Raw genomic sequence first — 20,025 nt, 5'->3', positions numbered from 1 at the left:
TCATTTTTGAAATACCACAAACATTATCTTCAAGACAGCACATATAATATCACATTACAGGCAGAACTGACATAGAATTGCTCTCTGAGAATGTTTTTTGATAAGGCAATGTGCAGCAAGTGGGCAATTGCCCTTCACATTTGGTGTGTTGCAGCACAAAATAAGAGGGAGATTACAACAGCATTTTACTACTAGTGTGGTACTTCAGTGACCAAGTGCTGAGAAATGTTCTCCTGTTAGTGCCAGAGGTGGATTTAGCCCAGCTTCCTTGAACTGCTCAGGAAATGCTGAAATATTCATCCATCTGTGTAATCTGTAAATTATTTGTAGTATTAATAGTACACACTTTATAATAGGAAGTATTAACTACCAGCTATCTGTAAGTGCACGTCAAGGGACCAGGTGATGTTCAACAGGCTCTTTCAGGTTCTTTTTGGGTGCTACTCCTAAGGGAATGGTCATGTCCCATCACCTTCAGACTGACTATGGAGTGCACATCACTGAGTCTGGGGGAGGACTCAGAATTTGGCAGGGTAAAACCATGGTCTGGGTGAGTAGCAGTACTTCAGGAGTAACACAGCAACAAAGTTCAGGCCACGTTCCCAGCAGTTACCAGGAGTAACTGCAGTAATTCCAGGAGTTTGCCATGATCTATAAAATTCAGATCGTAAAGTTAGGTCATAGCTTTGTTCAGACCATTCTACTTGTTCTTGACTTGTTTTAAGAATAGATGAATCTTTCAGACAAGAATTCCTAGATAAAAATGTGAAGAATTTTATAAGAAAGGTTGTCAGGTTAGGTCCTGTAAAATCCTGTGCTTAGTTACCATTAGTACTGATAAGACCATATTGTAGTTTGGGTCTTTTCATGTTTCATATTCTATATGAAGTTCTCTGTCCCTTTTTACTTTTCTTTAACAGTTGCTTTGCTTTCAGGACAGGTTTAATTTTGCAGCTCCAACACATACATTGCTTTCCAGAACACAGCAGGCTCTTGGTCTACTTACCTGTTAAATGAGAATAATTGAGCCATCAGGTATCATGAGGTTCAACCCAACAGTGTGTGTAGACTCTGTATTCATATTTTAGGAATGCTTTCCTTCTGTTTGAGCATTTTAAGTTCACCTAAATCAACAAGCTTCTAATTCACACTGTAAACACTGGCTTTGCAGCTTTATTTGCCATGAGGTGTTGGAGAAAAGCTGGAGCTTTCCCTGGGAGGTTAAACCATCAAAAGTTGGTTCAGCAAGTCTTGATTTTCTTTTTTGTTTTTTTTTCTATCTCCTTCTAGAAATGGCTTCCCAAAGCAAACAGCTGCTCAGCTGATCCTGAAAGCCATCTCCAGCTATTTTGTGTCTACAATGTCCTCTTCAATCAAGACGGTGTACTTCGTGCTCTTCGACAGCGAGAGTATAGGGATATACGTGCAGGAAATGGCCAAACTAGATGCCAACTAAGCCTAGAAAGCTACAGTACCAGCCCCCTCTTCCACCCATCAGCATCCCCAAATCCTTAAACCATTGTGAGGCAGAGCATCCCTTATTTTAAATTTTGCCCATCTAGGGAAACAAACGTGGGGGTTTTGTTGTTTTGTTTTGGAATTTTTTGTTTTGTTTTTCCTCTCTAAACTGTTTTATGTTGGCACTGATAGTTGGCATTACTGCTGTTAATGCACTGTTATACCAGGCATTGTCTGAAGTTAGTGTAATCTAGAAGATTTTATAGTTTTATTTTAATGAAGTATGAATTGAAGCAGGAAACTGTTAGGAGTATGTAGTCTTTTACTTGTGAAAGAAACAGGCCAACCCTATTTTGTAACTGTGTTGTGGTGCTTTATCAATACATCAAGTGGCGTTCCTTTCATTTTTTAAAAGAACAGATGCTATAAACCTAATTTGTGTTTGTTTATTGTCTTAATGATTCTGGAAGAAAAAAAAATACAGAAACCCTGTTGTCTTTAATTATATTTACAATTTTGAAACTGTGTGAATTGATTTAGTAAAATGTTTGAACTGTTGCTCTTGGTGTACTTGGATTGATTTTTCCTTTAAGCCTTTATCTTTTAAGTGCTGAAAAGTTAGCTCTGAGAGGGATGAGAGCAGGTCAGAATCAGTGACCTGGAAGCTTGTTTGGATATGCTGGGCATCTTCTCTGTGCTGGCTGCATGTGAGTGTGCTCAGTGACACTCACAGCTGGGACTTTTCCAGAGTGTTCACCCTTCCCAGTTGTTGCTTCAGACCCTCCTGTTCAGAATCTGCCCTAATTGCCTATTCAGTTTGGGAGGTTGAAGCCTTTTAGATCAAGCAAGGCCTAATATTTTTTGAACTCTTTCCAGTCATCTAATACTGGCCTGTTTGAAGCTACTTTGTAATTTTTCCAAATATTTATGAGCCCTGTTTGTAGTGGTGGCCCTGTCCTTTGCACAGCTGAAATCCATACTAGCATAGACTTTATGGAAGCCACTTGGGTTTGTACTTTGAGAAAAAGTTACACTGTTAAAAGCTATTGCATGTGGATGCTGCTCTGAGGGAAGCAGATCTTCCTTTGAAGTTTTTAGCTGATTTCTAGGTAGGAAGCATAAGTTTTCCATCTCTGTTGAAAACTTCATTTGCTGATGAAAGAGTATTTCACATCCAGTCTGGATTGACCCAGAGCAACAAGCAGACCCAATTGGACTTTTCAGTAAGTTCAGGAATACCAAATATTGAGAATGTGTAGCTTGAACTCCTGCAAAAGTTTGGGGTGTTTTTTGTAGAAGTTGAAATACTTGGAGCCTTCAAGTGTGGCAATAACAGAAGGCAAAATTTAAAATATAAAATAAAATAAAAGTTATTCTAAATATATACCCAAAGTTAACAGGATCAAAGAACAAATTATTTTTGTGCTTCAAATGCATAAAGTGTTTGACAGAATATGAGCTCAAACTTTAAAATTTTTAATGGCCAAAATGCATTTTGTGCATTTCTTAGACAGCAGCTTAAGGGACAGTAAATGAAATAAGGTGCAGTACTTTGGGCATTTAACTGTGAAGCATCTGCTACTGCAGTTGGCTCGATCCTTGGAGTTCAACTGAACTTGCACTTTCCCCAAGTTTCACTAGATGTCACTAAAAGAATTGAAAAATATCAAAAAACTCTCATAAGCAGCTAACTAGGAGTGAAATGGGCCTTGATTTTTTTCAGTACAGGAGGGGATTTCTGACACAGGAGGACACATATCACACTGATCATTCAGATAACAGAATCCTGATCTGTTTGCAGTGTAACATTTACTATACTGTATTAAATCTCACTATTTTAAACTCTGAAGGTTTTAATGTCAACTGAAGTGTTTATCCAATTTATTATCTAGGTGGTTGAAAGTACAATATCCAGTGGCATTTAACAGATCTCACACTGCACCAGGCTGGGAGGGCCAACTTTTGTCTTTCAACTAGAAAATCCTAAATCAAACTGAATTGTAATTCACATCACATGGACTTGCTTCTTCTGGCCTCACATCTCAGCTCCTTATTTAGCTGTGGGCTCCATGAGAAGCTTGGCTGACTTCATTGGGATCACCTGTGATGTGCCATTTTATTTGCAGGGATTATGGTGCTTTTGTCAGGAATAAGCAAAACCAGAATCATTTGCAGTGCTGGAGCTGTCTCATGGGGGCATTGCCATATTCTCTCTCCATACAAACACCAGAGCATCCTCTTCTTCCTCCTCCAACAGCCCAGAGCCATCTGTGTGCACCCACATCTCCCACAGCCCGAGGAGTGCTGCTCCAAGGTCCCAAAATCCAGCAGGCTCTGTCAGGAGAACCAGAATCCCAGAACAAGCTTGACCTCAGGCAGCCTGAGTAGATTATGGCACCTATTCAAGAACCTAAAAAGTAACATATCAGGTTACATTCACAACAAGGAAAACAAGAGGAGAAATTCCTGCTAACATGTGCACTGGGGCCAGGACATTACTTTGGGAATCTATGTGGCATTTTGCCAAAAAAAAAACCAAAAAACAAACAAACAAACAAAAAAAACCCAACAAAAAAACCCCAAAAATAAAAATCACACTTTGGGAAGGCCACACATGGAAAAATGTCAGTGAGGTGCCTTTACAGCTTATTCTCTTACTGGTAAGTTCATTCTGTCTTTTACCTGAACACAGCAGTTAAAATAGACATTCTGTAAAACTTTTTCAATACTTTCAAAGTAAAAAAGTTTAAAGCATTTTGTGGCCAATAGCATTTTCAATTCAAGTCAGTAGAAGTCAGGTGGCTGAGCAAGGATGACCCTGACGGGAGGTACAGACACATGGCAGAGGCTTTGCCTGTCCTGATGCCTGTTGCATCCTGGAGATCCCACTGCTCCCTATTTTTGGGCAATTAGGCAAAGAATAGGTGGAACTGCATTGCTTCCATGTGCTTGACTCAGAGATTACAGGTCTGACACTACATTTCACCATCAGTGTTCAAATTTACAGCATAGTTGAGAACAAGTAATTGTTCTAATTGTTTAATGAATGAGGGATTTTTAAAAAATTCATTTTAGATTAATAACTCAAGCCCTCATAACCATAATATTGGAGAAGCAGTGTGCAGCAGGGTAAACAAACGCACCAATGGGACAACATCAGGACATCTCCAGAGATTTGTCACCAAAAATGCTTCCATGTACAAGATTTTATCACAATTGGGAAATGCAATTCAAGGGTCCATTGGGAGCAGTATCAACATAATCATAAGTATAATATGGAAATACAAAAAGATAGGTGTTAATAGCAAGACAGGAGAGTGTGTAATCCTTCAGCCACCAAGTGTACTAAGGAAGTCACTAAAGTGACTGTAGTTCTGTAAAAATGTGAGGAGGACTGGAACTGGAGTCATTAGGTGTGAGCAAAGCACTTTTAGAAATGCTTTTTTCAGTAAGAAGGTGAATCAGGAACCTTCCTGTTTGTATAAACTCCAAAAACCAGAATAGACTCAGAGTCCTAGGATGGTTTGGGTCAGAGGGACCTTAAAGATATCTCTTTCCAACTCCCTGCCTTGGGGAGGGACATTTTGCACTAGACCAGGTTGCTGAGCCCAACCTGGCCTTAAACATCTCCAGAGAATTCAGAAAAAGCACTCCAAAAGGGAAAACAATAACACACAGACAAGACATCAGAACCATACTCAGACTGAAACAACCAGAGAGGCAAAAGTTTACAGAAAAATAAGGCTCCAGGTTTCCAGCATTCATTAGCACCAAGTTTTTGTGAGCTCCCTTCCCCTTGATCCTAGCTAAAATTGGGGTTTCTAGTCTGAGAAACAGCACTGATAGGAGCTGCAGGTGCTGGTACTGGAAGATGAGGTCTGTAGCCTGTGCTAACCAGTCACATACTCTGCTCTGTGCTGCTTTTACAGAGGACGGTAATACCTCAAGTTGTAACTGCAACTCAGAAGGAGCAGCATAATTGATAGGCCTGAAGAGTGCAGGTAAGTAGGAGGATTGTATTTATATCCCTGGCATGAAACCCAAAGGGAACCAGGCTATTGCACACTGGCTAAAGTGCTTGAAAATTGCCACCAATCCCTTTTTGTGTCAAGTTCTTCAGAGATTTAGTTTGCTCCTCCATAGAATCCCACTTAATGCCTCCACAATTCATGTTTAACCATTATCACTAGCAACCTGCTCATAAATGCTTCTTCCTTGTTAGATTCCACAACCAGGAATCAAGGGGAGATGATACTGCTGTTTCCTAATACAAAGGAAGGAGCAACGACGTTTCACAGCGCAGCCCATAAAATCCCAACTCTTCCCCACTTTTTCACCAGCCTGGTTAACGGAAGAAATTTGATATTTTTGTACCTTGAAATGACTAACCTTCTTAGGCTTAGGAGAATAAATTAAAGTTGAGTCAAAGTATGCCTCAGCTGCAGCAATGGGCAGATTGATTTGCTTTCCATCTGGGAGATTAAATTCCACTGCCAAAAAAATGGCACCAGCATAATTAGCTGTCAGTCAAGTTGCAAAGAGACAGACTATGTGGGATAATTGAAAGCCCTGCAGCTTCTCATTACATACTACAGTAGCCCTATTTGCAAATTTCCACCTTGAGGAGGTTCTCCTAACATGGTCAGGATTGTACTCATTCCTCCTGGCACATTCTTGTGAAGTGAAACAGGAGTGTTGTGCAGGGATGGATTAATTTTAAGTAACTCGCTTAACCTAAGTTGGTTATAATATATTTGTCAACAGCCCCTGACAGCTCCACTAGACTTTAATTGCAAACAAATCCAAACAGCTAGAAGGAAATGGTGTATCTTCCACTCTGGGTACACCCAGGAGACACCTTTACAGACATAAAAATCACCTCCCTCCCTCTGACTTTCTTTTTTTGTCATGCACTGTCCCTCCTGCAGGAATCCTCCTATTCAGCAAATTGTAATTCATAATGAACCCATCAGTATGCAATATTACAAACATGTACCTTTCATAAAATAATGAACTATTTTTTCCTCCCATTTCCTGAGGCTCAAGCATGCTTCAGCGATTGCTGAGTGTACAGGAAAGTTTAGAATCATAGAGGAAAATCACAGAATGGTTGTGTTGGAAGGGACCTGGAAGATCACCTGGTTCCAAGCCCCTGCCATGTGCAGAGACACCTTTTACTAGACCAGGTTGTTCAGAGTCCCATCCAGCCTGGCTTTGAGAAACAAGTAGCTCTGATGATCAGTCCAAACCTTACTGAAGGGTGTCTAGTAATCTTGGTGATGAGGCAGGAGGCAAAAAGTGTTCTAAAAATAAAATATGTTACAGCTGTCATCCTAAAACTATAGGGAATAGGTAATCCAGATTTTCCCTCTGACTATAATGGGAGTCAGCACTGCCTGCACTCTCCTGTTAGGGTGAGATGTAATTTCTGTCCTTCTTCCCCAGTAAACTAAGGAGAATTGGGTCCATCATACTGACCAAGCTCCCAGTTTTAAACAAGGCACCGCTTCTGCCGAGTACCCCGGCCATCCTGCCCTCCCCAGGGGAGGAGGCAGCCGTGCCCCGCCTCCCACTGGGCGTTACCTGATCTCATCTACAATAATGTGATTTATAGCAATGTCCCGAGGTGGGAGGGATGGAGGAGGTTTCGGGGGCTTCATCTGCTTTTGGCGGCTTCGAAGTTCTCCAACCCAGAAAAGTCTCTGGTTCCCACAGAAGAGGGAGCCAGTGTCACACCTCCCACGTGGCTGTGAGCCCTCCGAGCTAATAAAGCCCGGACTAATACACTAATAACTCTTCTTAAACCAGAGCTTTCATTATAAATGTAATTTATGTTCACCTTTAAGAGCACCACAAACCCGAGCCCTCGCACAGGCACAGATTTGCCTCTTGCTTCCCTGCAGCACTTCCTCAACACTGGGACGCACTGGTGTGGACTGGGAGCCAAACTGGGAACAGAGCAGGTGGTTCATAAAATGAGTAAAACCAAAGTAATGAATTTGCTGCTGTGGTGTGGGAGAAGACTGGGTTGGCACGACAGAGCAAGACAGAAACTGCAGAAAACAGCGTGAAACTCTTCCTGATTATTCAGGCTCCATCAGAAATATAAACACACCAATCCACTCCTATGTCTAGAGGGAGCAAGTCAGGATTTAGCACAGACAGGTCTCACCCTGGCTTATCCTCATGTATGCTAGGAATGGGAAAATTGCCCCTCTTGTCTGTGCACAATGCCCCTTTATGATTTATTAGACGGTCCTCTCTTTTTGCCTCAATTACTCACTTCAAAAGAGGGTGGAAATGGGACATTCCTAGGCCTAATACTAAATGCATGTAGTCAATAAAAAAGAAAAAACACTGAAAAATGTTTAAAGGGAGGGTGCTTAAGTTATTGCAGCCCTTGGGAGCATTAATGTATGTGCCAACAAGTTACTGTATGTGGCTTTAACATGCTTATTTATTCTGCTGTGCAATAAAACTCTCTCTTAAATAGTGCCAAAACCTGTTTGCCATGGCAACCCCTCATCACACATGTGTTCCAGTAGTACTTACAAGCACCTTTCTAAAGAGAAATACACAGCAGGATAAATGTCTTGTGACCTTCAGGGCATTTTACAAAGTCTTAAGCACCCAAGTAAATATTACTTTGGACTGAAATATTTATTCCAGGTATTTTTTTTTTCTTTTTGAGCAATATTAAGCAGTGAAGCAAAGCTTGTTCCTTGCTCACTTCTCTCCAAGTGGAGCTCTAATGACTTGGACAAAGCACAGAGCCTGGTTTTTACCTGGCAGGGCTCGCGTGTTGCCAGTTGGCTGGGGAAGCATGGTAGGGATCAGCTGATCTTCTATAGTTTCAAGTGCACTGCAGCTGTTCCTGGTGTAATTAGTCATCCTTTGTACTGTCACAAGAAAATGGATGTTTTCCCTCCTCCCATCCACACAAATGTTTGCTCGGTGTAGCCACTGGCCTGGAATCCAAGCATGCACATGTCCATAATAAAGCCACTAACACTGGGGTTACTCTTCCAGTCCTGCAAGTACCCAGGAAGGGCTCAATCCTGGTTTCTTTTAGCACTGTTTAATTTACTGCTGTGCCTTAACACAGCTGGCAAGACCAGCTCATTTCCCACATCAGTGGGCAATACAGCCATGGAGCACTGCAGGAAACTGCAAGGAGCAGGTCTGGGTTGTCCTGCCGAGCCTTCCTCCCACGGTGGGACGCTGCCCTGTTCGCTGTCCAGCCAGCAGCTCTCTGCTGGAGGCAGCACTGAACAGAGGAGGATCCTCAGCCCTTCCAGACACAAATTCCCAGTGACTCAACAAGCAAAACCTGGTTGATAGTGGCCTCTTTTTATCATCATTGGCTGTTTGTCCTGTTGTGCAAAAGTAGGGCCCAGTAGAAGGAGCGAGCCAAGCAGGTTCTGCCCAGAGAGTGGGGTTGCCCCCAGGAAGGCTTAATTGCCAGGAGTTACCCTCTCTGCCCTTCCCTCCTCCCTCCCTTCTCAACTGCTTCTCTTTGTGGGGTTTCCACTCCTTTCCTTCCCTTTTCATTTCAAAGAACGTTATTTAATATTTCCCAAACCCATCACAGGACTGTGGAGGATGATGAAGCACCTTTATTCCTCAGCTGTGGAGAGGGCAGGGCTGGCTCACTGAGCATCAGAAATGGCTGGTGGAGCCTCCTGAGAAGCCACTCCCCAACAGCGGAAAGGGGAATAACAGCACATCCTGAAAAGCCCCCACAGCCCTCCATCCTGAAGGTGGTACTGCCCAGAGGTGAGTTCATGCTTGGGGCACCCCTGAGGGCATGTTCACTTCACTGAATTCTGCTAATAAGATTGTTAAGGGGGAAAATAAGAGATATTTTACTCCTCTGGCATCATATAGAACCACAGAATATTATAAGTTTGAAAAAAAAGTAAGATGATCAAGTCCAACCATTAACCTAACACTGCCAAGCCCACCACTAAATATCATGAATTTTTGCACAATAAAGTTCAGTTTAATCTTTACAGAAAGAAATCCATTAATATTATCAACCTCTCCTGGGCCATGCACTTTCCTCAGAGCTGACAAACCTTGCCCTCTCCATTGCCCACCCAAATTCCCTGTCCCAGGCTCTGCTGCAGACTGTGGAGGGAAAGGGCTGGTCCCAGTAAGGCACAGGAACATTACCAGATTTGGCTGTAAAGACATTCCTTCTTGTAGCCAGCTCCAGGGAAATGCTCCCTCCAGCACCCAGGAAAGAAATCCTAGAAAGCACCAGAAAACAGTTTTTTTTTTTTTTTTTTAATAAATAGATGTATATAAAGCAAGAAAAGAAAACAGTGTATTCTTAATGCTCCATTATTAACGGTGCTCAGGAAGGGATTTTCTGCTTTACTGGAGCATGTAACAGGCTTAAATAAGAATCCCTACCAGAATATAATTTTGTAATTATGCAGATAAAATTTTTTTCTTGTAATGACAATATGAACACTCATAAGCTACATTACTTACACATTTCTGTAAATAGCAGGGATGTCTCTCAGGTTGCACTTCCATGAAGACCACAAGCATGACACCCTGACAAACCACAAGTCATTTAAGACTCCAGGCATTTAATAGTGTTGTCCTGTTGGTTTTAGTGAGGCTTTCAGCTACTGGCTCCTGGCAGGATTCCTGAAGCAGTTGTGCCATGCAGAAAGCTGATTTCACAGTCCTATGTTATTAATTAACTATTTCAGCACCAACTCAGGTGCATCCTTTAATGTTCAGTGAAGCCTGTAGAGAACCAACCATCCTGAGGGCTGTTCTGAAATGCCTCAGTTTTACACTTTGCTCCCAAAACAATACCACACCTAGAAAGAAATAAACCATAGAATGGTTTGGGTTGGAAAGGACCTTAAAGATATCCTGTTCCACAGCCTGCCTTGGGAAGGGACCCCTTCCACCAGACCAGGCTGCTCCAATCCCTGCCCAACATGGCCTTGGACACTCCCAGGGATGGGGCAGCCACCCCTGGGTCTTCTCTGGGGACCTTGTGCCAGGGCCTCACCAACCTCATGCTGAAGAAATACCCTCTTTTTTTCTTCTTTATTTTCTCAGTGACTAACACAGAATATAAACACAGCACTTGCACGCCTGCATCTGTGACAGGACATAACTCAAAAATTCCAAGTGTACAGAAATAAAGTCTAGCAGCTCTGTACAGTAAGTGATTCCTTCTGGTAAACTGTGACCCACTTCTATGCTATCACAGCAAATATATGTTTTACTGCTCTGGCAGTGGGATCGATCCCTTCCACAGTAAGTGTTTAAACAGATACATGCTTTGCTGGGGAACTGTGTTTGGATCAACTCCATGAAATTTCAAATTTGTGCTGAAATGTCTAATTGTGAACACTTCTGTCATGTCTTACAGCTTCCTAAATCCCAACTGGAAAATATCTTTATTTTATACTGGTGTCATCAGTTTAGACAAACATATAAAGTTCCATTTATTGAGCTGCAATTTTGCAGTGCATTTGCAAAATTCAGAAAATATGTTAATGTGTGATTCTTCCAAAAGGCAGGCACAGAAAACACACACTGATATACTTGTGCATGTGTTTATAATTATTTTTGTACATTACTGTGTCCAAATAGCTGTTAGAAAAAAATTCCAGGCTAGTGTGGATGTGTTTAGTTTTACCCTAGTGTTCATAAATGCATAAGAAATCTCTGCTGCCTAGAGACTTCTGAAAGTCTCATTCTAGCAGGAATCAAATATCAGGAATGATACCTATTACTGCATCCCCCTTGCTTGTCCCATCATAACTTGGAGGCATTGCAATATTTTGTGTCATTACATAGTGCTGGAGGCATGAAAATTCTCCAGGCTGATTAACATCCTGGAATTTCTCACACAAGCACCTAATCCATTGGAAAGGACTGTTGGGTCTCAGCTGATCACTCATTTGTCTCACTGAAACACTATGAGTCCATTTTAAGAGCTTTTTTATAGACTCGTATAAAGGAGAAAGTGAACTTTTTAACATGTTTGCACTTCACTAAGTCAATACACATAAAAAGAAGTACAACTGGGGTTCCTACATGGATATAGAGCCCAGAAGTGCTAAGCTGGTAAAGAGATACAGCTACTAGCTAGGCAAGAGATTAACTTTATTTATTTCCTTTTCTTCAATTTGCTAACTTCTTCCTAGAGATGCAAGAGACATCCAGGAATGTGACAGCAGGGTGAGTCAGATCCCAGACTTCCCAGACAGATGTTTTACCCAGTACATTTATATGTGAATTTTTTTCCCCCCTTAAATCATTTTCTTGGAGTAGTCTGTGTTACTCTGTGAGTTGTTTTGCCGTTGCTTTTCTGTCCTTTGAATGCCAAATCCACAAGCAGAGCAGGATTCCCAGAGCACTGTCATTCCTGTCTCTACAGAACCTTACATACAGCTCAACACACACAATCTCTGTCCCAACAAGCTTTTCTGGGAGCACTTTGCCCAGTTACCTGACAGGAGGGTCACAGAGCAGCAGTGAGGATTAAGGGTCTGTTTCTCCTATGTGAAAAACTGGTGCACTTGCCCATCGTGCTGCCTAAATATCTAACAGTAGTGTATAAAGCATAGTGGAGTGTTTGACCATCCCAATTTACTGAGAGCTTCTCCTTCTCCCCAGCATCCCTGCTTGTTGTCCAGATTGTTCCCACACCAATGCGAAGGTCTGAGTCATACGAGAGAGAAGAAAATCAAGTTCTCTGCAATGGTGGTGTTGGAGGCACTTTCCCCCCCTCTCTGATGCCTGTGAGATGCCAAGAGAAAGAATCTCAGCAGCTGCAAGATGCAGGAAACAAAAGAGACATGTTTTTTTAAATAGAAACCATCAGTACCAATACAGTTCTCTACTGTGCTTTGCCCAATTGAATTTTTATTAAGCTCTGTAAAAGTTTCCAAATCTGAAACTTTAATTTTTTTTCTGTTTAAAATGAAATTTAAAGTGGCAAGTTTTATTAAAAACTAATGTTAAAGCAAGAGCACAGCCAAGAGAATCGCTGAGATGAATAATGTTATCAATTATCATTTAAACATCTACATCTTCAATAGTCATCCAAAACTTGTCAGAAGGAAGACAATCAGGATCTCCCAGCCAGATGGCTGAAACAGCAGCAGCCAGCCTCTCCCATGGATAACTGCCTCCTTCACAGTCTAACTCCCAAAACATTCACAAATCTCTGACAAAGTTTAAAGTAAAATGTTTGATCCAAAATTAATGATATTGGTGTAGCACCATTGATTGCCCAGTTTGCAAGAACCTGAGTGGCATTCAGGAAAGTACCAGAAGAAAGTATGAAAAAAGAAGAAAAGAAACTAAGCAAACAGAGATTCAGAAAGTCCAGTTTATTCAGAAAAGAAGAATTCTCACATCAGCAACACAATCAAAGTGAAAGTTGCAAGTTGTCTTGGGTGGTGTTTTAGTTAAAGCTGTTCCAGGTTGGGGGTGGGGTTTTTTTGTTTTCTTGAAAAGTACAGACATTAGCCCAAGCCCTCTGAAGGGTGACAAAAGCCACAAAATTTCCAGCCATAGCCCAGCATTATCTTTCCCTAAAAATATTGTTCTAGGCTGTTATTTGACCAAAAAGTTGAGAACATTTAAACCAGAGTGAACCACAGGCTAGATACAATGCTCATTAGAAACAGCCTCAAATTATATGTATATTTGTATAATGTGATCTTGAAGTTATATTACAGTAATTCTTCTTGGAAGAGAATCTTCCTGGTAACGAGGGCAGAAATTTATGCTGCCCTCTCCTTTCTGACACTACACTGAGAAATACCCTGGCAATTCATGGTTTATTACCATGAAATGAAACTTTAAGGGAGGAGATCTGTCAGGGCAAGCAGACCTGTAGCTGCTGGATCAAGATAAATACATACAACAGAGGAAAAAGAGTTCCTATCTAAGTCTAAAAACTGAGGGAACCCAACACTTTGCCCAGCTCCACAGGTTTAATGCAAGTAACTTATTGTAATAGCCATAACTGTAACAAGGGCATAACTGTTGCTTAAAATAACCCAGAGAATCAGGCATTCATACTTGGATAAATCTGGAGATCCACGATGGCAGCATTTCCATTTGTAAAATAGGGATGTAAACCAACAGGGACCCACCAAAGCCACAGCTGTGCTCTGCCAACAACAGACAAGATTTCCGGTCCCAGGCCAGTTTGCTGTGGAGGATTAGGGATGAGCAGGGCTGGGCCCCAGGAGCTGGATGACAGACATAGTGAGAGCAACCCTAACACAGCCCCCAGTGCCCCCAGAGCATGTTCAAACACACCAACATCAGCTGTCAGATGTAGAAGGAGGTTGAGAGCACTGGCATGCAGAGCATTTTCTCCAAGTCTGCACCAAACTACAGTCTTGAAGGGAAATCTTGATTTCTGTCTCTATATAGTCCATAATCAACCTCATGACCGAGGAATTAAGGGAATCTTGATATAATTGCAAGCTTCTTATATAACTAGAGAATATGTTTTTCATTCCTGCTCTCCAACAAAAAAAAATTTTGGACTCTTCTGCTTCTACATGATCCCACACCTTCCCAACAACAGGCTCATTAACTTTTGATCCCAAAAGGATGTGAAGAACAAAAGGACATCAAGGTCTTTGGGTGAATGCATGAATGCAGGACAGCAAGTCATATGCAAGCAGTGTTTGAGTTTCCTACTGTTCCCCGACTCCCAAAATTCTCTGGAAGACCTGGTAGAGCTCATGTTATGATGGGCAATTTGACAACAATCTGAAACACGTCCTATCCAAAATACAGCCTGACACACAAGTGGTCTAGGCAGCAAATACAATGTTTGCCCATATGCTATGATTCTATGAACATATGGAGTAGTATAAAATGAGATTTTGAAATGTTTTGGAGTTTAACTTCATTACCTCACTCAGTGCCTCGTTAATTAGGTCTAATTTTAATCAGCCAACAGTCCTAATTGAGCAGAGCTCTCTTCCAAGGGCTAGTGGGAACAACACCACTGCCCCATCACATTTATTCAAGGCACAGCATTCCTAGAGTGCTTGTCATTCCACAGGCTTTGTTTCAGAAACCACTGGCAGCATGATTTTACCCCGCTCTGGTGAGTACAGAGATCCATTTCATCATACTTCTCACAACAGGACTGTTGGAGATCCAAGTTTCTAAGCAAGATCACCATGACTGCTCCCATCTCAAAAAAGTGGGAAGAGAAAGACATGCCACAGATTTTGGGGCAAAATACTCAGGCCTTTCCATATTGGGACTGTTGACTGAAAGACCTCTGATTTTTATTAGCTCTAAGAGGTAACTTTTTCAAGCACTTCCTTACTTTTTTACTCCTATATTAAGACAACTTATTTCCTTTTAATTAAGAAGCCAGTGGTCTTTTGAGAGATAAACAAAAGGGAGGGAGACCCCCAGCCAAGTGAACAGGATCCACTCTCTGATATGCAGTTTGTGCATGGTTAATGGATGTTGGGCATTAATATTTCTTACCCTTTTGTCTGTGTTCTCTGTAATAGAAACCCCTGTCTAGACTGAGTGGCTACTATAAGTAATCCCAGTAATATCCAATAAAATCACTCTGAAATGTGATAGCTATAGTTATCAAGGAGCACCAGGATTAACTTGATTGATTGAACAATGGACTTCTGGTTTTTAACATGATCTATATGTTTCCCAAAAAAAATTCAAAAATATACATAAGGTTGTAAAACCTTCAATGCTGGGCAACTTATCATAGTCTGTAAGTGTACTGACACACCCTGAAAGGAGAGGGATTAGTGCTGCTCCAAAATTAAAGGGAAAATGGCAGTGGTCATAAAGAAATACTTTCACTTAACCAACTTCTGCAAGGACAGGACACATCACCCTCTCACTGACAGCCAGCAAACAAAACCATAGATACTCAGTCTTTGCTTGAAAGTCCTCTGCTGAAAATGCTGCAAAAGTCTTCAGTTGTGATCCAAGTCCAACCATGAGAATCACCTGCTTTTCCTAGAGTGGCCTCTGTCTCAATAAATACATCTTTCATTGAACAAGGAGAATTAGGCTCTTCCAAGAGTCATGAGAGCACATGGAATGCATTTGCTGAATTTATGTAAGTAGCGAAATATCTAAGTCTGGGTGTAGAGCATCATCCACTTCTACAAGCCCACAGTGGCTTTCCTGCTGACCCAGGTCTGCAACTGTGCATCCAATACCTTTGCTTTGAGCTTGGTTAGCTTACGGGGGGTATGTCTGATCTTTCTGGAGACTAAATCACATCAGTGGATAATTAATTAGTCAGAGGTACTTTGAGCCAAAACTCCTGCACTCATTTCCAGCTCTGCTCAAAGTCCTCTTTTTGAATTTGTTCAAAACCTTGAATTCTTTGCAAGGGCTGGTATGAGTCTGGAAATGAGAAAAATGTTCCTGTCTAGTACAAAAGAGAGAACATTCAATAACTAAATGCATGCTTAAGTTGGAGATGAATAACATCTCAAACTATAAAAGTATCAACCTTTAGGAAAGTTGCTCAATAAACCAGTTTAATCTAAGGAATCCCCATCCAAAGAACTGCATTTTGTTTCTAGAGTTCATAATCAGTTCCCAGGAAATTGAAAGGAAACTGCCCTGAGTTTGCAGCAGTATTGGCAGCAGGAATTTTGGTGAGGCACAATCTCTTAGGAATGGGTTTTGAATGACCTGGCAGCAAGATGGGGTTTTTTGCTCATCTGTGGTATACCAAAAAACAACATGCCTACAAAGGAATAGAAAGTTACTAACCTTAACAAATTCTTCTGATGTTCAGGTTATTTCTGCACCAGATGTGCAATGACACAAAACATTCAGGCACTGTCTCACACTGCAGCAAAAAGACAAGCTTCCTTCCCAGTACCTCTGCCTTCCCTTTTATAATGCACCTGTGGATCACATTTCCCTAGCTTCCTGCATTAAAATGGCAGAACAGGGGGGTCAGGTTTGTTTGAAAAAACAATTAAAGGAGCTCTCCCTGTACTGCCAGTTGTTAAGTAGCTCAGCCTTACTCACCTGGGACTGGCCTGCTGCAGCAGGGCTGCTTGTTCCCTTTGTTCCTGCAAGTAATCCAATTTGAGCAGGGAAGGAAAGGGAATTCCAACCAAAAGTCCTTCATTCACTAATAATTTTTGTTTTTCTTTTGTTTTTCTGGTGGAAACATTCTTATTGCTGCAAGCTCAGCTGTACCCACTGCCTAACTTTGCTGAAATTCCAACCAAATCCAACATTTAAAATAAGCAAGAGGTGAACACTTCCAGTCACTTCCCATCCACCAGTCACTGTGGAGCTCTGGCAGTTTCTTAGAGAAGGATATGGTCCATGTCTAGCAAAACATGGTTAAAGAGCTCCCTTTGCTGACCTGACACTGAACCTTTCCCTGAGCTGTTCCCAGTGCAGGAAAATATTTATTTTATTACAGCCCTGCAGAACTCATCCCAGTCCAGGCACTCAGATTAAGACCAAATGTGTTGAGCTTGCATTGGGTGAAGTTATGATATCTGTATTTGGGATTTTGTCTTTTTGGTAGATGCTGGTGGTGCTGAAAGGGCACAAAATAAAAGAATTGCAATAATAACAGTGCTCATGGCAGCATGTAGGTTCTGTTGGGGACTTCATAAAGGGGATAGCCCTATCCTGTGTCAAATGTTGTTTCCAAAGTCTTATGTAACACAAGTCTCCCTGAATCCTAAGAAATTCCTTTTACAAGGAAATTCACGAGGCTCTCCTGGCTGGCTGAGCAACATCAACCCTTCGAGTCTTGGCTTACGTCAGCTCCCTGCACATCACAGACATCTCCAGACCCAGCTTAGCAGCACCACCAGGCACCCCAACACCAGGAGGGAGATGGAGGAGGGAACCTCTCCCCAGCCAAAAGGGAAAGGTGTTGAGGTGGGGAGAGGTCACAGGGCACACGTGTCTCTAGGCATAACCCAAATCTGATCCTGGGAATCCTGCAGCATGAGAGAAGAGACCATCTGACCTGCACTGAGACCCAGCTCAGGGGTGTACATGCAGGCACCAATGAACCACGCTCATTTATTTCTGATTTCCACTGCATTAACAGCTATTTCAAATAGCAGTGAGAGAACTGAAATATTGTGGGGTTAGACATTGATGGAAACATTAAGGAGTTTTCTCACCGAAATTTCTAAGTAATCCATGTTCTCATAGTAACAGAAAAATCCCTGTTTAAAATATAGTTGCAAATATCCTGTTTCTTTTTATTGCTGAGTTGATATATCAGACCTGGGATATGAGATATATGATATTTCCATTACAACCATAATGACTCCTTGGGACCTATATGGTGTCACTGTGTATTACCAGACTTCAGGAGTGATCCTGAATACAAGGATTTTATTTACTAAAATCTCACATATACCAGTTCCCGATCCTTCTATTGTAATATGAAGAAAATGAAAACTAATGAGAAATAAATGCTAATTCCAATATTTTAAAGCCCAAGTGTAAATTTCCACCTTTAGAAAACATGGTAGGGAAAAAGGGGGGGAAAAAAGTGTGAAATCATAAGTTCTTTTATCTGATCACAAGAGAAATGCCAAATTAATAGCATGAGGGTATATTAGTGTCTCTGGGCTTGTTTCTGAGTGTGTGAAAGGAGCCTTTATAAAGGAGGCTTTATTCGAAGACGACCCCCAGTTCTCACACAATTTTCCAAAAGTGTAACAATAGATCACTGGTACAGAAACAGAGATCTGCCCCAGTATTATCTGCCCATCTATTTGAAAGCAGCTTGAGAGGCAAGGAAGGGTGGTGAGGTGCAGATGTTATCAATTAGCCAAAGAAGTTAACAAAACAACTTCAAACCGCAGCAGTTGTTCCAGCTGAGAAGGCTGAGGTTTGAAGTGGGCATTGAGCTGTTGCTGTGTGCTCACTGCTTTTGTATGTGCTGATAGGAAACCAGTCAGACCACAGCTGTGAAATCCCAGCTTTGGGAACCAGACCCTCACTTTCAAATCCGAGGGGCAGCAGACAAGGCTTGTATTGCAAAGGATGCACAGTGCTAAGGTAAAAATCACAGCTAAAACAGCAGGGCTTGTAACGTGGTTGTTGACGAACAAAGTGAGAGAGAGACAAAAGTAAATCCATTTCTGTCATAGCAAAAGCAGCAGTGACATGAAGGTTATGTAAATTGCTATTAAAAATAATTCCTTCAAATCATGACACACAGGCAAATGTGTGGGTAAGGATGACCAAGTCTAGAAGTAAGAGAAAATGTACTTGCTCTACACGTGGAAATGCCACCAGGTAAGGTGCAATTGCACCAAGTACACAGATAGTTGCAAACCCTGCTTCATCTTTGGGCCATGCTGAACCCTCGGCACCATCTACTGATCACCTGCTAGAACATTCAAACTCTGGCAGAAGGAAAATCAGGGATTTGTATTTCCTACTGACAAAAAATAACAGATGTCCAGAGCACAGGAGAGCCAAAGAACCTTCCTTCCCTAGGGCAGAACTCCCAGCCTGTGTCTCTCTGTGAGTTATTTAGTGGAGCTTGTGGCCATCCCAGCAGGCCCATCACCTCCAAGCAAATGTGGTGCTGAAATCCAGCCTGTGGATGCTCCCAGGTGCACTGAAGTGACTGCATGGCAGCAACCAAAGGCATGCAGGTTCCAGAGCAGCCTGAGGACACTGCAGGATAGAAGGGCAGTGTTTAAAGCCTGTTGGAACAGGCAGTGGTGCTTTCTGCGGAGCCTCTATGGCCTGAGCAGAAGCTGCTCATCACCTCTGCAAGTAACATTCATCCAGACTGCATTTCTGACCTACTTCTGCAAAAGTCAAAGCAGAGTCTAACAAACAAGTAAGCTCAAGATAAATACAACTTGTCTGCAAAGTCATGAGGTCTTGATTGTGACAAGCCTCCTGGGGTTGTCCTTGGCCCAAAATCTTGGGTGGGAGACAAACACATGGTGGTGTTCAGCCAACAAGGCTCCATGGTGACAAGACCACAATGCAGAGCTAACCAGGGAGAGAGAACCAGGGTTTCATGGCTGGAAGCAATAGGAGGCCAGAGCAACCAAGGGCAGCTGAGTAATTGATCTTACAACAGTTAATTAAAAAATCAGTGTGATTCAGAAGAGTGCAGCCAGAGGTTTATAAGGCAGTGTGCTGTGTAGGGCGTGTGTTGGCATGGTTTAAAAGAAATAACAGCAAGAAATAAAACATTCTCTAACCCTGAAGTGACAAGAGAGAAACAATAAAAAGTTGCTGTACCTGCAGTTTGTCAGTGAGCTCTACAAATGGGAGTGAAAGACTTTGTTTCACTGCCTTGGAGCACAGAGCCATCCCTTTGTTTCCATGAGTCCTGCCTGACGTGGCCACTAGCCCAGAGCTGCAGGCACCCCTGGGGTGTTGCTGGGGTTGCATCTGCCTTGTTGGAGTCAAACACTGAGTTAACTGCAAGTGGTTGCACCAGCAATTTGAAAGAGGTCTGAGTCACACAGCCATGGCATCTGGTGCACAAGTCCTTGCAGAAAAAAGGGCTGAGAAAGGCCTCCTGGGTCG

General features: G+C 42.0%; 1 protein-coding gene and 1 long non-coding RNA gene across 11 annotated transcripts in view; one reads left to right on the top strand and one right to left on the bottom strand.

Moving 5' to 3' along the window:
* The window catches only part of MACROH2A1 (macroH2A.1 histone), a 42,961-nt gene extending 40,945 nt beyond the window's left edge, over positions 1-2,016 (top strand). For all 4 annotated transcript variants that reach the window (XM_068205776.1, XM_068205774.1, XM_068205775.1 and 1 more), the window contains exon 9: positions 1,291-2,016. In XM_068205776.1, the coding sequence (XP_068061877.1) occupies positions 1,291-1,456 (166 nt within the window). In that variant the 3' untranslated portion in view covers positions 1,457-2,016. The remainder of the gene's footprint in view (positions 1-1,290) is intronic.
* Positions 2,017-2,073: 57 nt separating this feature from the next.
* On the bottom strand, positions 2,074-19,890 carry LOC137483022 (uncharacterized). 7 transcript variants are annotated; one of them, XR_011004316.1, is made up of 6 exons: positions 16,510-16,524; positions 16,246-16,407; positions 15,681-15,870; positions 9,958-10,023; positions 9,634-9,710; positions 2,074-3,868 (listed from the first exon to the last, which is right to left on the bottom strand). It is a non-coding gene; the product is annotated as an uncharacterized lncRNA (long non-coding RNA). The 7 variants fall into 7 exon arrangements; XR_011004318.1 differs by lacking the exon at positions 2,074-3,868 and adding an exon at positions 8,412-8,426; XR_011004315.1 differs by lacking the exon at positions 9,958-10,023.
* Positions 19,891-20,025: the final 135 nt, after the last annotated feature.

This window comes from Anomalospiza imberbis, chromosome 15 (assembly GCF_031753505.1).
Source record: "Anomalospiza imberbis isolate Cuckoo-Finch-1a 21T00152 chromosome 15, ASM3175350v1, whole genome shotgun sequence".
NCBI classification, from domain to species: domain Eukaryota; kingdom Metazoa; phylum Chordata; class Aves; order Passeriformes; family Viduidae; genus Anomalospiza; species Anomalospiza imberbis.
Note: the sequence above shows the minus strand (reverse complement) of the source record. Positions and strands in the feature narration are given on the sequence as shown.